The 13,143-nt window shown below is 39.3% G+C and overlaps 1 protein-coding gene across 1 annotated transcript in view; it reads right to left on the reverse strand.

Annotated features, from left to right (window-relative positions):
• Positions 1 to 1,371: 1,371 nt before the first annotated feature.
• FNTA (farnesyltransferase, CAAX box, alpha) overlaps positions 1,372 to 13,143 on the reverse strand; it is a 30,206-nt gene continuing 18,434 nt past the window's right edge. The window contains exons 4-9 of the mRNA XM_029226549.1: positions 11,614 to 11,718; positions 7,031 to 7,157; positions 5,263 to 5,411; positions 3,373 to 3,435; positions 2,289 to 2,460; positions 1,372 to 2,007 (exon numbers count right to left, since the gene is read on the reverse strand). Of these exons, the coding sequence (XP_029082382.1) occupies positions 1,885 to 2,007; positions 2,289 to 2,460; positions 3,373 to 3,435; positions 5,263 to 5,411; positions 7,031 to 7,157; positions 11,614 to 11,718 (739 nt within the window). The 3' untranslated portion in view covers positions 1,372 to 1,884. The remainder of the gene's footprint in view (positions 2,008 to 2,288; positions 2,461 to 3,372; positions 3,436 to 5,262; positions 5,412 to 7,030; positions 7,158 to 11,613; positions 11,719 to 13,143) is intronic.

Consider the following 13,143-nt stretch of genomic DNA (forward strand, 5'->3'; position numbering starts at 1 on the left):
ATTGCTGGGTCATATGGTAGTTTCTCCAGGAATTATTAAAATACTGTTATTGGGAGTTCCCACAAACTGCGCAGCATGGCCAGAAAAAAAAAAGTTTGTTTAAAAATAATATTGTGGGAATTCCCTGGTGGTCCAGTGGCTAAGACTCTGTGCTCCTAATTCAGAAGGCCCGTGTTCGATCCCTGGTCAGGAAACTATATCCCGCATGCCATGACTAAGAGTTCGCGTGCTGCAGCTGAGGATCCCACACGCTGCAACTAAAGGTCCCACATGCTGCAATTAAGATGCAGTGCAGCCAAATAAATATTTTAAAAAATATATCGTTATTTTCTGAATTCTTGAGATAACTGTTCTTTTTTTTTTTGTTTTTTTTGCTGCACCACGCAGCTTGCAGGATCTTACTTCCCTGATCAGGGATTGAACCCAGGCCCCTGAGTGAAAGGGCTGAGTCCTAACCACTGGACTGACAGGGAATTCCCTGTTATACTCTATATAATTTCTTTAGTTATAGTCTGGTGCTTTGAACAGTGAACAAAAATTCTTTATTGATAAGGTGAGATTTAATTACGTGCAGGTACACAGAAACTCGCTTGTTCAACCTTCAACTCCTTTCTAGCAAGTCTTCCTGAAGTGTGGAGGCTGGAAAGCTATAAACTACATTTCCCAGATTCCTTTTTGCAGTTAAGGGTGTTCGATGTCCTTTAGGTTCTTTCCAATCAGATGCACTAAAGTGAGCCTTTACTTTGGAGCCACGTCCTGTGGGAAGGGAAGCAGGTGAGCCTGCGTGGAAGGTGGTGGAGGTGGACATGGAGCTGGCAGCCTCACTCAGCAGTTCCTGATCCCAGCACAGGCAACAGCAATGTGATGCTCCAGTTCTGCAGTGGGGTTTTGGGACATATTTCGAAGATCGGGTAATTATTCTGTGAGCTACCTATATACCTCAATAAACCCTATGAGTTTTAAACCACCCTGAGTGAATTTTGTTGCTTGTAGTCAAGAACTGACCACTTCACATTTTAATTACATTTCCTTTAACATAGTCATGTTTCTGGTTTCCTCAGTTTTATAGCAATATATCCTTCCTCAATTGCTTTTCTAAGCCGAGACAATGTCCCCTGTATATAGTTAAATGCTATTTAAAAAGTCAGGGGCTTCCCTGGTGGCGCAGTGGTTGGGAGTCCGCCTGCCAATGCAGGGGACACGGGTTCGTGCCCCGGTCCGGGAAGATACCACATGCCGCGGAGCGGCTGGGCCCGTGAGCCATGGCCGCTAAGCCTGCGCGTCCGGAGCCTGTGGTCCGCAACGGGAGAGGCCACAGCAGTGAGAGGCCCATGTACCGCGCAAAAAAAAAAAGTCAAACCACTATGGCAATTGTTTTAGGATACAGCTATAATTTTATTACAAAACCATTCTTTTGGCATTAGTTGGTTACAGTGATAGCAAGGTACTGTGAGTGTGGCACAGCAGCTCTAATGTAACAACTGCACTCCCTGCTTTCTGAACTGAAATGTAAGTGACTCACATCCTTCACATACGCGTTGCCTGCAAACATTAATGCTGCAAATCCTGACACATACACCGTTTAGGGCAGTTGCTGCTAAGGGGTTACAGTGAATGCTGAAAGGCTACCAAGTTCCTCTGGGGACTTCCTGTTTCTCCTCCCTCCCCTGAATCACTCTGCTTAACAAGAATCAAATCACTCAGAACCAGTCTGAACAGCATTAGCACCCCAGGAGCATCACACTGGGTTCATGTTAAAAAGCAGTGCCCGTGTAATGTACGTTTCACACCACAGGCAAAGGGGATGATCGCTCTGGTTTTTAACTCCTGCGTTAGAGTCTCTTAGAAAAATAAAAGCATCCCATCAAGTTCTTCTAGATGGTGTTATTGCTGTACATTTGTAGGTGGGTCACTTTCTGTGCTGTGTTTGCTTTGAAGGGATCTTCCAATATATCTCCAATATTCCTTTCTTATAGTGTCCTTTTCTTTAGCTAGGATTTCACATAACTGAAAATGAACAACAAAAATTCATTAAAGGAAATGTGTAATTCAATCCCTAGGGCAAATGCATTTGGACTAGTACAGTTTCATTCAGGTCGTGATCAAATGAGATATACCACTAGAGTCACATACTATGTGCACTAGTGATATGGGTGTCACCCTAAACAGCAGAATAGCCCTGCACGGAATTCTGAGTGGCTGTGTTGAAAGGGGCATAAATACTCGTGTCGCTGGGCAGACGCAGCTTTGAGGCTCCAAGAAGAAATCGCTGAGTCCTGCCAGCTTACCTCTAATGCTTTATTAAGAATGTCCTCCTTGTTGTCACATTGGTTTTCTAGCATGTCTTCATAGATGTCCACGAGAAAGGCAATTAGGTAGGGGGAACTGTGACTTGGTTGTAAATCAAGTAATTGATTTAACAGGTTGGGATACTTGGAAAGACCACGATCCTGCAAAATCCTAAAAAAAAAAAAAATTATTCCCAATTTTTACAAGGAAGAACAAAAATAGTAGAAAGATCAAGAGAGAATGACCCCTGTAATATAAGCAAGAAAAGGAAACATTTTGAATGAGGTTGAAATGAAATGAAATTTTTAAATTAAATGTGAGCTTTATCATACATAATTAAGAGCTGGGTAAAATTAGCTAAAAAGAATAATGAAGTTTAAAAATAATCATTTGTAAGTCAAACTGCAACATACAAAATTAAAGGAAAAAAACTCCATTTTCTTAAAAGTGAAGGAAAAAAACAGGAGAGACATTTCTGTGTCTTGAGATGGTTATTCACCCCTTTAGCTCTCCAGATATTATAGGCCCCAACCTCTGACAGATCTCCAAATGTGACTGAGCTCCATGCTTTGTGCATTTTGGGCCTGTTTCCTTGGAGACCCTTAAGTTTGACAAGGAGCCGGGTGATGTCAGTGGCAAGAGAAACCTTGCTGATTTAAGGAGTGAGACTTGTAACAGGAGATCTCCGGAAATGACAACAGAAAGGGTGGCTATGTGTCTGTGCAATCTGTTTCTAAGTGATTTGTCTTGTCTTCCCGTGATCCTGAGCTGAACAGAAACTGGTGTGTGTATTCCATTCTGTGACATAAAGACCCCAGGATTCATAAATGCAGTTAAAATTGTGTCACTGTCTACTCATGGACTATTCTAAAAGCTGTGCTGGTATGTGCCTGGGAGGTTAAGGAAAGGGTACAAGGTACTGTTCTTAGGTGTTATCATAATGCTATTACACTTCTGCTCTTAGATCCAGAAAAATGGAAAATTCTTTAGTGTCCTTTTGGAATCTGATTATGGAACATATTCCACGATGACTCATGTTAGCAGGTTAAAAAAAAAAAAAGAAAAGCAAAAACAACCTCTTACCCTTTTAAATAGTTCCAAGCACTTTCATTATGTGGTACTAGTTTGATCATTTCCAGAGTGTACCTGTAAGAAAAAGACCACAAATAAACATGTGTATAACTCTGCAAGAGCAGTGCAATAATGAGAAACAGTCTTCCTATGGTGGTGGCACAGCCTGGACATGAGCTTTCACTTATCTCTGCTGGTGGACTTCGTACCTCCCTAGGTTATATCTGAATTAGAGACTCCCTCGTGGCTGCAATGGTCAATTCTTATTTACAAAGTAATAAGAAGGCTCAGTTCACAAATGGAAAAGAAGTTAATGTTGGAGACTGCCCTCTGAAGGAAATGTCAACTACAACAAGGAGACTGTCCTTTTTTCGCTGAAGTAATCTTGGGGAAAATGTCTAAGATCTACTTATGCCAGAAAAATCATTACTCATTGAAAAAGGAGAACTAAATAATCTTGGAAGCTATAATAAAAAATAGACAAGCATGGAGATTATATAGACAAAGAATAAAAATAAGAAACCAACACCAGCATATTTCTTATATTCCAAAACAAGAGTACCTGCAAACTATGATGTGATTCCATTCCAAATGGATGCTCCCTACTTTTCTCTTCCCCTTAACCAGATTATTAATTGTAATTTAGATCCAGTTACAAAAAATTCCAAGGGAGTTACAGAACTTTGCTTCACTATATACTTGCTCAAATTAGTGACTGACTAAAGTTTAGTAATCTTAGTTTTGTTGCAGTGCTGTTTTAACAGCATTTTTTTTCACAGAAAGTAATAATAAACTCATTCAGCATTATGAAAATTATGAATATTATAAAGAAAGACGCCTGGAGAAGAGAGTTAATATAGGACACTAGATTGGAGACTGTGTGTGTGTGCTTTTTTAAAATTTAAATCACCAGAACCCTATATATAGAACAGATAAGATTAGAGCCAACTGCCCTGATCCAAGCAGAAGGGCGGGCAAGGGAGATGAGAGGCAGATGTACCATGAAATCAGCTTTTCCTAGGACCTGTTGAAACAACTTTTATAATTAAAATATGACTATGATCTCATCAGGCTATAAAGATAATAAACATATTCAAATTTCAAACAAGACACTGAGACAAATTAGACAAAGTCAGAAAAGAGGTTTATGGATAGAATATAGAAATTCATGCCAATTCAGAAATTTCTAGATCTTATAACAGCATCTTGTATGCTAGAGCAGTTTTCAACTGGGGGTGATTTGGGCTGGGGTGGGGTCTACTACTGAGATATAGGGCATAAAGGCTGAGAATGGAGCCACACATCCTGTAATGCACAGGACAACAAAGACTCATTGGCCCAAACCCTGCACTAGAGTAACATGGCATCTGGGGACTGTTATCTAAAATTTAATGAGATAGTTTTAAAAGAAAGCTTCCTAGACACCATGAAATCTGAGTTCTTCTCAATCTACAGTAGCAACAATATTTTAAGAAACTTAAGCCTCTACAGTAGCAACAATATTTTAAGGAACTTAAGCCACTACAAAGTAAAGGTTTACTATACACCAGGGGCCCCCAACCCCCAGGCCGTGGACCACTCCCCATTGCTCACATTACCACCTGAACCATTCCCGCCACGGCCCCACCCCATCCCCGGTCCATGAAAGAACTGTCTTCCACGAAACCAGTCCCTGGTGCCAAAAAGCTTGGGGACCGCTGCTATACACTGTATTATTTGTAAATTTATCATTATAGGTTTCACCTAAGTATTCTGTCCTATTACTTCCATGAGGGTAGGATTGGGGCAATCTTGATCTTTGCTGTATCCCAACGCCTTTATGCCCTGTATCTCAGTAGTAACATGAGACATGGTAGGCACACAAATATTCTTTTAATGAGTGAACAAGCGAAGATTACTAACTGGACTTCTCTCTCCAATACAGCACGATCATTGTAGCCCATGGTGTTAGAAATTACGAAGTATCTTTGGTTCCAGACAGAGTTATTTCTCACATCCTCTTTGAGAAGTTGGTCTACATAATGCAGCTCATTATCCCAAAGTTTAAATTCCTAAAAGAAAATACAAAATAAAACATCCAATTAGAAATGTCTTATCATTTATTAACAACAAAAATAAATAAATAAAACTTCAGCAAAGCTAAGCAGGTAGAACTGAAGACATGGACTCATCACATATTTGGAGAGGGATGCTGAAGGTCAAGGAAATGGCGGGGCAAGAAAAGTCATCAAAGAGAGGAATGGCGATGAGGAAGGAAAAATGAGGAAGTTAGAGTGAACACCCAGAGTGGCTGTCATTCAGGAGCATCTTGTGGAAAACAATTTAGATACCAAGCAGCATGTTTTAACTTTGACCCAAGAACTACTCTAAAGAATTAAATCAAAAGAAAAAAAAAAGAAAGTATATCTAACTAAATGCTTATGCATTGTTTACGGTAAAAATGTGGAAGAAAAAAACCAAACTCAGTAATAAGACAATGATTAACTGTACTACTGTATATTAATTTGAGGTGATTTGACATTAGTACATATATTAAGTAAAAGGGAAGTATTCAAAAATGCTAAAATACATGTAGATAAATATACAATTGGATTTAGATATAAATTTTTACATTACAAAGCTGTTTTAATTTAAAAAATTATGGAGAGAACCAACAAAGACAATTTGAAAAAGGAGTAAAAGGTCAAAACGTACAAATGCCACAAAAGTTGGGGAGGTTAACTATGAAAAAGCTAACGGAGATACATTGCTCATTTGATACCAGCAAAAAACTAGAATTTCATAAAAAAATAAAAATACTAAATGTCTTTAGAAAATATATTCCTTTAATCAAATTTGAAAAAGTTTAAATTTTTAAGCAATAAATTTTTTGGTGAAATACTCTTGGTATAATGAACAGTGCAGAAAGTAGCAATCCCTGGAAAAAATTCACTGGACACAACACTACAATTGTTTGCTGGAATAAATAAAAATGCCCAGAGTGGGAGTTATAACTATTTTTTCTTTTTTTTTTAAAGGTTTTTTTGATGTGGACCGATTTTTAAAAGTCATCATTGAATTTGTTACAATATTGCTTCTGTTTTATGTTTTGTTTTTTGGCCCCAAGGTATGGGGGATCTTAGCTCCCTGAACAGGATCGAACTTGCACCCCCTGCATTGTAAGGCGAAATCTTAACCAGTGGACCGCCAGGGAAGTCCCATAACTGTTTTCTTCTATTCGGGACTTAGCATAAAATTTTAACAAGTGGGCAGAAATAAAATATACAACAGTTACTGTAAAATCGTATTTCAAAGTTTAAGCATGCAAAACCTTAATATGTAATATGTCCTTGTTAATTAAAATAACACAGCTGTATAAAAAATTTACAACTACTTTTTCTATTCAATTTGCTAGCAAATACATGACACAAGTTCAATCCAAAAAGTATTTAAAAAGTCACTATTATTATTCTTTAATGTGAAGTTACTCACCAACATATCCAAAGAGATTATAAAGGTTAACCAACATGAAGGATGTCAGGTTTAATTAAGTATCTGAATAATTCTTAATCATTATATATTGTTTGTAATGATCTACATGTGTGTTTAAGTATACTACAATTTAATAGTAATTAAATTATTTAATTCAGTTAAAAAAATAAAAATCTGTAAAACACAAGAAAGGCAATACCTGAATAACCCATTGTCGATGTTGCCAGGCGTGATAATTCTTTGCATCCTGATTAAGAATATCAGCAATAAACTCAAGCTCCTGAGATGGGTCTCTCAGCCATTCCACTAGCACTCGCCTATGATGCCTAAAGTCGAGAGAAGAAGTTTCGTGTTAATTTACCCCAAAACGAAAGTATCCGCTGCATGTGTTAGGTGATGTGGAGGGACACTCAAGAAACAGCAATTTATCTCTAATTCTCAAGACTCTACTAGAAAGAAAAGGTACTACAGAATAAACACTATGAGAAAAAATTTCAGAACACTAAGTAACAGCTGAGAAACATAAAACAGTGATTTGCACGTAAAATGAAACCAGATAATAAGAGCTTAAAGAAGGTTTATCTCAAGCTAAATCTGAAAGTACAGTAATCTCTTGACAACCACAATACCGTGTGAAAGAATTTTTCAACATGCCCAGATGTCACAATGAGATTATGGGAAATGTGATACTATTTTATCAAGTATGGAAGCCCCTCTGGTAATCAACATGCTGTCAGTTTTCCTTAAGTCCTAAGTGCCACCATTCAAGCAACTTCTTATTCCACCAGTTTGTGGGCAGAATGGAATTCACTTCTCTGGCAAGTAGCTATGACAAGTTGCAAGTCTGTCAAAAGAGGAGTTTCTGTACCAGGAAAATACTTCTAAGAGTTCTCTACTGGGTTCTATTTTTATAATTTTCTTTAGCTGAAATATTTATAAAAATCTATTAGTGAAAATGTTCTAAAATTCACTGTGGTGATGGCTGCACATATATACCCCTTAAATGGGTAAATAGTATGATATGTGAATTATATGTCAGTGAAGCTGTTTTTTAAAAAAACCCATTAGTACTCATGATACTAAAAGTGAGCAGGGATGATGGGGGAAATGGGAAAGATTTAATGCTTAATGGGTGACCTATTCTACATGCATGGAAAATTTAAAAATTCATCTTAGAGAATATTAAGAAGGCAAGAAACTACCAAGAGGAAGATCCTAGAGGGAACGGTTTCCAAATAATTTAAGAAGTCTTCCAAGTCGGTGAGCACAGTAATAATTTATTTTTCCAGGTTACTGGTAAATTCTATAATTCAGGAAAAACTTAAGAATTAGGTCCTCCAGTGTGTCAAAATGACTTCTCAGAAAAAAATAAGAAGAAGCTCTTTTTGATGTTCTATGATTTAAAGAGTATTAATTAAATACAGGGGTTTGATCTTACAGCATAAGTTTTCATAGTGAATTTAATAAAAAAGTGACGTGGCATACAGGATTTGCATTACTTGTACTATATTAGTTATGATAGCAACTAGCGGAGTGGGCACTTTAAAATGTACCGTAATTAAAAACTGCTAGGTTTCCAACAGCAACTGCTCTGGGTTTTTTTTTCTTTTTAAATTTTTAAAATTTTATTTATTTTTGGTTGTGTTGGGTCTTCATTGCTGCACACGGGCTTTCTCTAGGTGCGGCGAGCGGGGTCTACTCTTCGTTCCAGTGCGTGGGCTTCTCATTGCGGTGGCTTCTCTTGTTGCGGAGCGCGGGCTCTAGGCATGTGGGCTTCAGTAGTTGCAGCACGTGGGCTCAGTAGTTGTGGCATACAGGCTCTAGAGCGCAGGCTCAGTAGCTGTGGTGCACGGGCTTAGCTGCTCCGTGGCATGTGGGATCTTCCTGGACCAGGGCTCGAACCTGTGTCTTCTGTATTGGCAGGTGGATTCTTATCCACTGAGCCACCAGGGAAGCCCGCTCTGGGTGTCTTGTATTTTGTTTTTCATAACGATAGGTGACAACGTGTTAATGACAGTATCTGCAGTGTCCAGAAAAAGAAGCTACTTCTCTTCAGCAAAAACTAGATGTAATCAAATGCTGAGAATGCTTGTGATGTCTGGATTTTTTTTTCTTTTAAGATAAAATGGTACATAGTTTATATATCTCTTCAAGTACTTTTCTGGATTTTTTTTTTGGCCGCAACACACAGCTTGTGGGATCTCAGTTCCCCGACCAGGTACTGAACTTGGGCCACGGCAGTGGAAGCTCTGAATCCTAACTGCTAGACCACCAGGGAACTCCCTTCTGGAGCTATAACCTCCAAATATTTGTATAAAAGCACCTTAATTCTAAAGGGTCAATGCCTTTTAAATGAGGGACTGAAACTCTCTAGCTAATCACTTTTGTCAATAAAACAGCTCTTTCATAAGGCAGTTTCTCAGGAATGCAACCATCATGCACTTACAAAGAAAGAAGCTACACAGGTAAAGTTGTTTAAAATTCTACAAATGGAAATCCACAACAGCTAGCACTTCCATGCTTTGCCAAATGTTCAGTTCCTCACTGTCAGATCTATTATGTTCTAATTCTTTGAAAATTAAGTATCTACTTATGGTTTGTACTCCTTAACGATCGTATTTGATCATGCAGATTATTATTAGCCAACTGGGCCAGAGAGCAGTTCACTCTCCGCATGTGTCCACAGCTGGGGAGCTGTTCCTTCTCCTAAGGCTAACCTATGTGTTGGATCTCTTCCCAACTCCAAGCAAGCCCTTGCTCTTTTCTCCAGAATTCTCACCTTCTCTCTTTCTAGTAACTCTCCCCACACCATGAAGCCTTTGCCACTTTGGAAAAACAAAACCCAAAGACACAGCCCTGACTAGCTGCTTGCTCCGTCTTCTCTCTCAACAGCGATTCAAGCACTGCTCCGTGGCTCATTTCCTCTTCCCACCCCTGCCCTGCCCTTCCCTGCCCCGCCCCGCCCCTGGTGGGAGGACTGCTCGTGCCAAGACCAGTCACTGGCAACTGCCTAACTTAACAATCCCATGGGTCATCTCTAGCCCTTGCTCTCCTCGACCTCTCAGCAGTAGCTGATACTGCCATCCACCCCTTTCTTCTTGAAACTCTCCCTTCTCTTGGTTTCTGTGAGGACACTAGCTTCTGGTTTCCTTCCTCAGTTGTCCTGGACCACCTCTCTGCCTCTCTGACACTGATGCTCACCAGTGTTCTGTCCCCAACCTTCTCTAATTCTCCCTGAGCATCCTCATCCAGAGCTGTGACTGCCACTCCAGAGAAGCATTTTTCAGTCACTTACTGGACAACTGGACAACTTTACACAGGTTTTCCATAAGCACATCAAGTTCTACTTTTCTAGTACTGAATCCAGCCTCCTTTCGCAAAAATGTGCTGCTTTGTTTCCCAAAATTCCCCAAGTGGTCAGCACCACCATTCACCCAATGGTCAAGCCAAAAATATAGACATCATTCTTCTCTGTCACTCCCCTGGTAAGTTTAACTTCAAAGCCTGTTGCTTCTGCCTCCAAAACCTCTCTCACATCTACCCTTCTCTCTCCCATACCCTACCACACTCTCCCCTGGCTCCCACACTGCCAATGGCCCACCAGAACTGTGAGCCTGTTCCGCTATCCTCCACCCTGCTGTCAGGGTAAAGCTCCTGAGACACAAATCTAATCATACTACTTCCTTAATTAAAATTTGTCAGGAGGTCTCCACTGCAGCTAAGATCAATCCCCAAACCCTTACCAACGTTCATAAGGCCCTTTATGATCTCGTCCTAGGGCCCCCAAATGTACTCTAATCACATGGAATTACATGCAGTTCCCAGAGTGCACCAAGCTCTTTCATGCCTCTTCTCCCCGGAATATTCTCTTTGCCTCAGCAGTCTTTCTTCTCAGAAATCATCCTTAAATCTCAGGCATAAAGACAGGGTGTGTGTGCCAGTCATTACCCTGGAAAAACATCCAGTGAAGGCAAGCCCTGCATGAAGAGCAGGCAGTCAGCGGCACAGAAGTGGAGACAGCTCTTGACGGTCACCACGCTGCTGCTTCTCCTTCACCATGACCACGGCAACACCACCTCCTCCACCTCCTCTTCCTCGACCGCCACCTCCATCACCACAGTCGCTACCATTCATGGGGGGCTCACTAAATGCTGGGTACTGTCCAGACTCTTTCTTTCTTTCCTATTTGTTCTCTGTCCTCCTGTTCCCTAACTTCTCTTTTCCCCCACTGTGTCCTGCTCCCCCATCCTCTTGTCTAAGCTAAGTTAGGGGCTTAATTTTTAGAACAAATACACACTGTAAAAAACCCTAACATTATATTTTTCACACTGCTCTGTAAAATAACTGGTTTTATTATTTGCTTTCCCTTTTAGATGGTGTCGCATTCATTTTTGTACCCCCAACATCAATAAGAAATTTTTAATAAACAAATGAATAAAAGATGAAATACCAGAGAGTCATTTTATAACACAATGAATAGAAACATTTTTTCAGATTTTTCACTCAAATTTTTTCCTGACTCTAGTACTATTACGTGCTAATGTCGAAGTCTGAAATAATTACGGCAGCAAACATTTGAGTGTTAACTACGGGTCAAGCACCACTTCAAGCACTAAGCATAAAGTTATCTCAGGTACTCCCAACAACACTGTTAAGCCTGGTGACATTAGCTCCAATGCAAGCACTGTAATCATAAAGAAAAAAACAATTCCCTATGGTTTCGTCACCCATTGGCAGGTACTATTAGCATAGTGACTTATTTCCTTCCTATTTTCATCTTACCAAACTTGATAGTTTTTGGGCTGTTCCTCAATTATTGCCGTGATGTAGTTCATTTCCTCATGTAGATCCTTTTGAAGTGACTTTAAGAGAACTCTCCGAAAATGCCTACAGCAAACATCAAGCATCCAAAGTCTCATTACTCCACATAAATTGCCCAGCCACAGTATCAAATGAAGTCACAAGACAACAACATAGACACATTTTTGGTAGGTATTCTATATAACCAGTAATTTAGCAACTTAACTGCTTGTCATTGTCCAAACTCATACAACTATCTGATGAACGGAAGAATCAGGCATTTTGAAGCAAAATAGTGAAAGGCAGCACATGTGAGACAGAAGAAAAGACAACCAACAAATGATTATTTCCAGGTAATACTCTGGTTACTAGTGTTCTATTACACAAGAATCAAAAACATCTCTTTCCCCATATGGTATAACCTGTTCATTTAGATACATTACTCATATAATAAATTAATTTCATTACAAACATTATCATATATTTTATTTTTAGAACCACCCTAAAAATGTTACTTATAAATGAAACAAGTTTCTCTTTAATTTTTTCACAGGTGAAGTCAAACCATTAAAAAAACCTTTTCCCTAAAGACATGATTAGTTCTAGTCTATTCTTACTTCAAAATTTCAAAATATTCCAACTCAATATATAATGAGACAAAAAACTACTTTTTTATTTTCTTTTTTTTAAATACATCTTTATTGGAGCATAACTGCTTCACAATACTATGTTCATTTCAGCTGTATAACAAAGCGAATCAGCTATATGTATACATATATCCTCATATCCCCTCCTTCGTGAGCCTCCCTCCACCCTCCCCACCCCACCCCTCTAGGTGGTCTCAAAGCACCAAGCTGATCTCCCTGTGCTATGCGGCTGCTTCCCACTAGCTATCTATTTTACATTTGGTAGTGTACATGTCGATGTTACTCTCACTTTGCCCCAGTTTCCCAACCACCCCGTGTCCTCAAGTCCATTTCTATGTTTACGATTTTATTCCTGCCCTGCCACTAGGTTCAGCAGTACCATTTTTTTTTTGATTCCATATATATGTGTTAGCATACGGTATTTATTTTTCTCTTTCTGACTTACTTCACTTTGTATGACAGACTCTAGGTCCGTCCACCTCACTAAAAATAACTCAATTTCGTTTCTTTTTATGGCTGAGTAATATTGCATTGTATATATGTGCCACATCTTCTTTATCCATTTATCTGTCGATGAACATTTAGGTTGCTTCCATGTCGTGACTATTCTAAATAGTGCTGCAATGAACATTGTGGTACATGTCTCTTTTTGAATTATGGTTTTCTCAGGGTATATGTCCAATAGTGGGATTGTTGGATCACATGGTAGTTCTATTTTTAGTTTTTTAAGGAACCTCTATACTGTTCTCCATAGTGGTTGTATCAATTTACCTTCCCACTAACAGTGCAGGAGGGTTCCCTTTCACCACACCCTTTCCAGCATTTACTGTTTCTAGATTTTTTGATAATGGCCATTCTGACTGGT

This window comes from Monodon monoceros, unplaced genomic scaffold (genome assembly GCF_005190385.1).
Source record: "Monodon monoceros isolate NGI ecotype Baffin Bay Population unplaced genomic scaffold, NGI_Narwhal_1 Super_Scaffold_17, whole genome shotgun sequence".
Classification (NCBI taxonomy): domain Eukaryota; kingdom Metazoa; phylum Chordata; class Mammalia; order Artiodactyla; family Monodontidae; genus Monodon; species Monodon monoceros.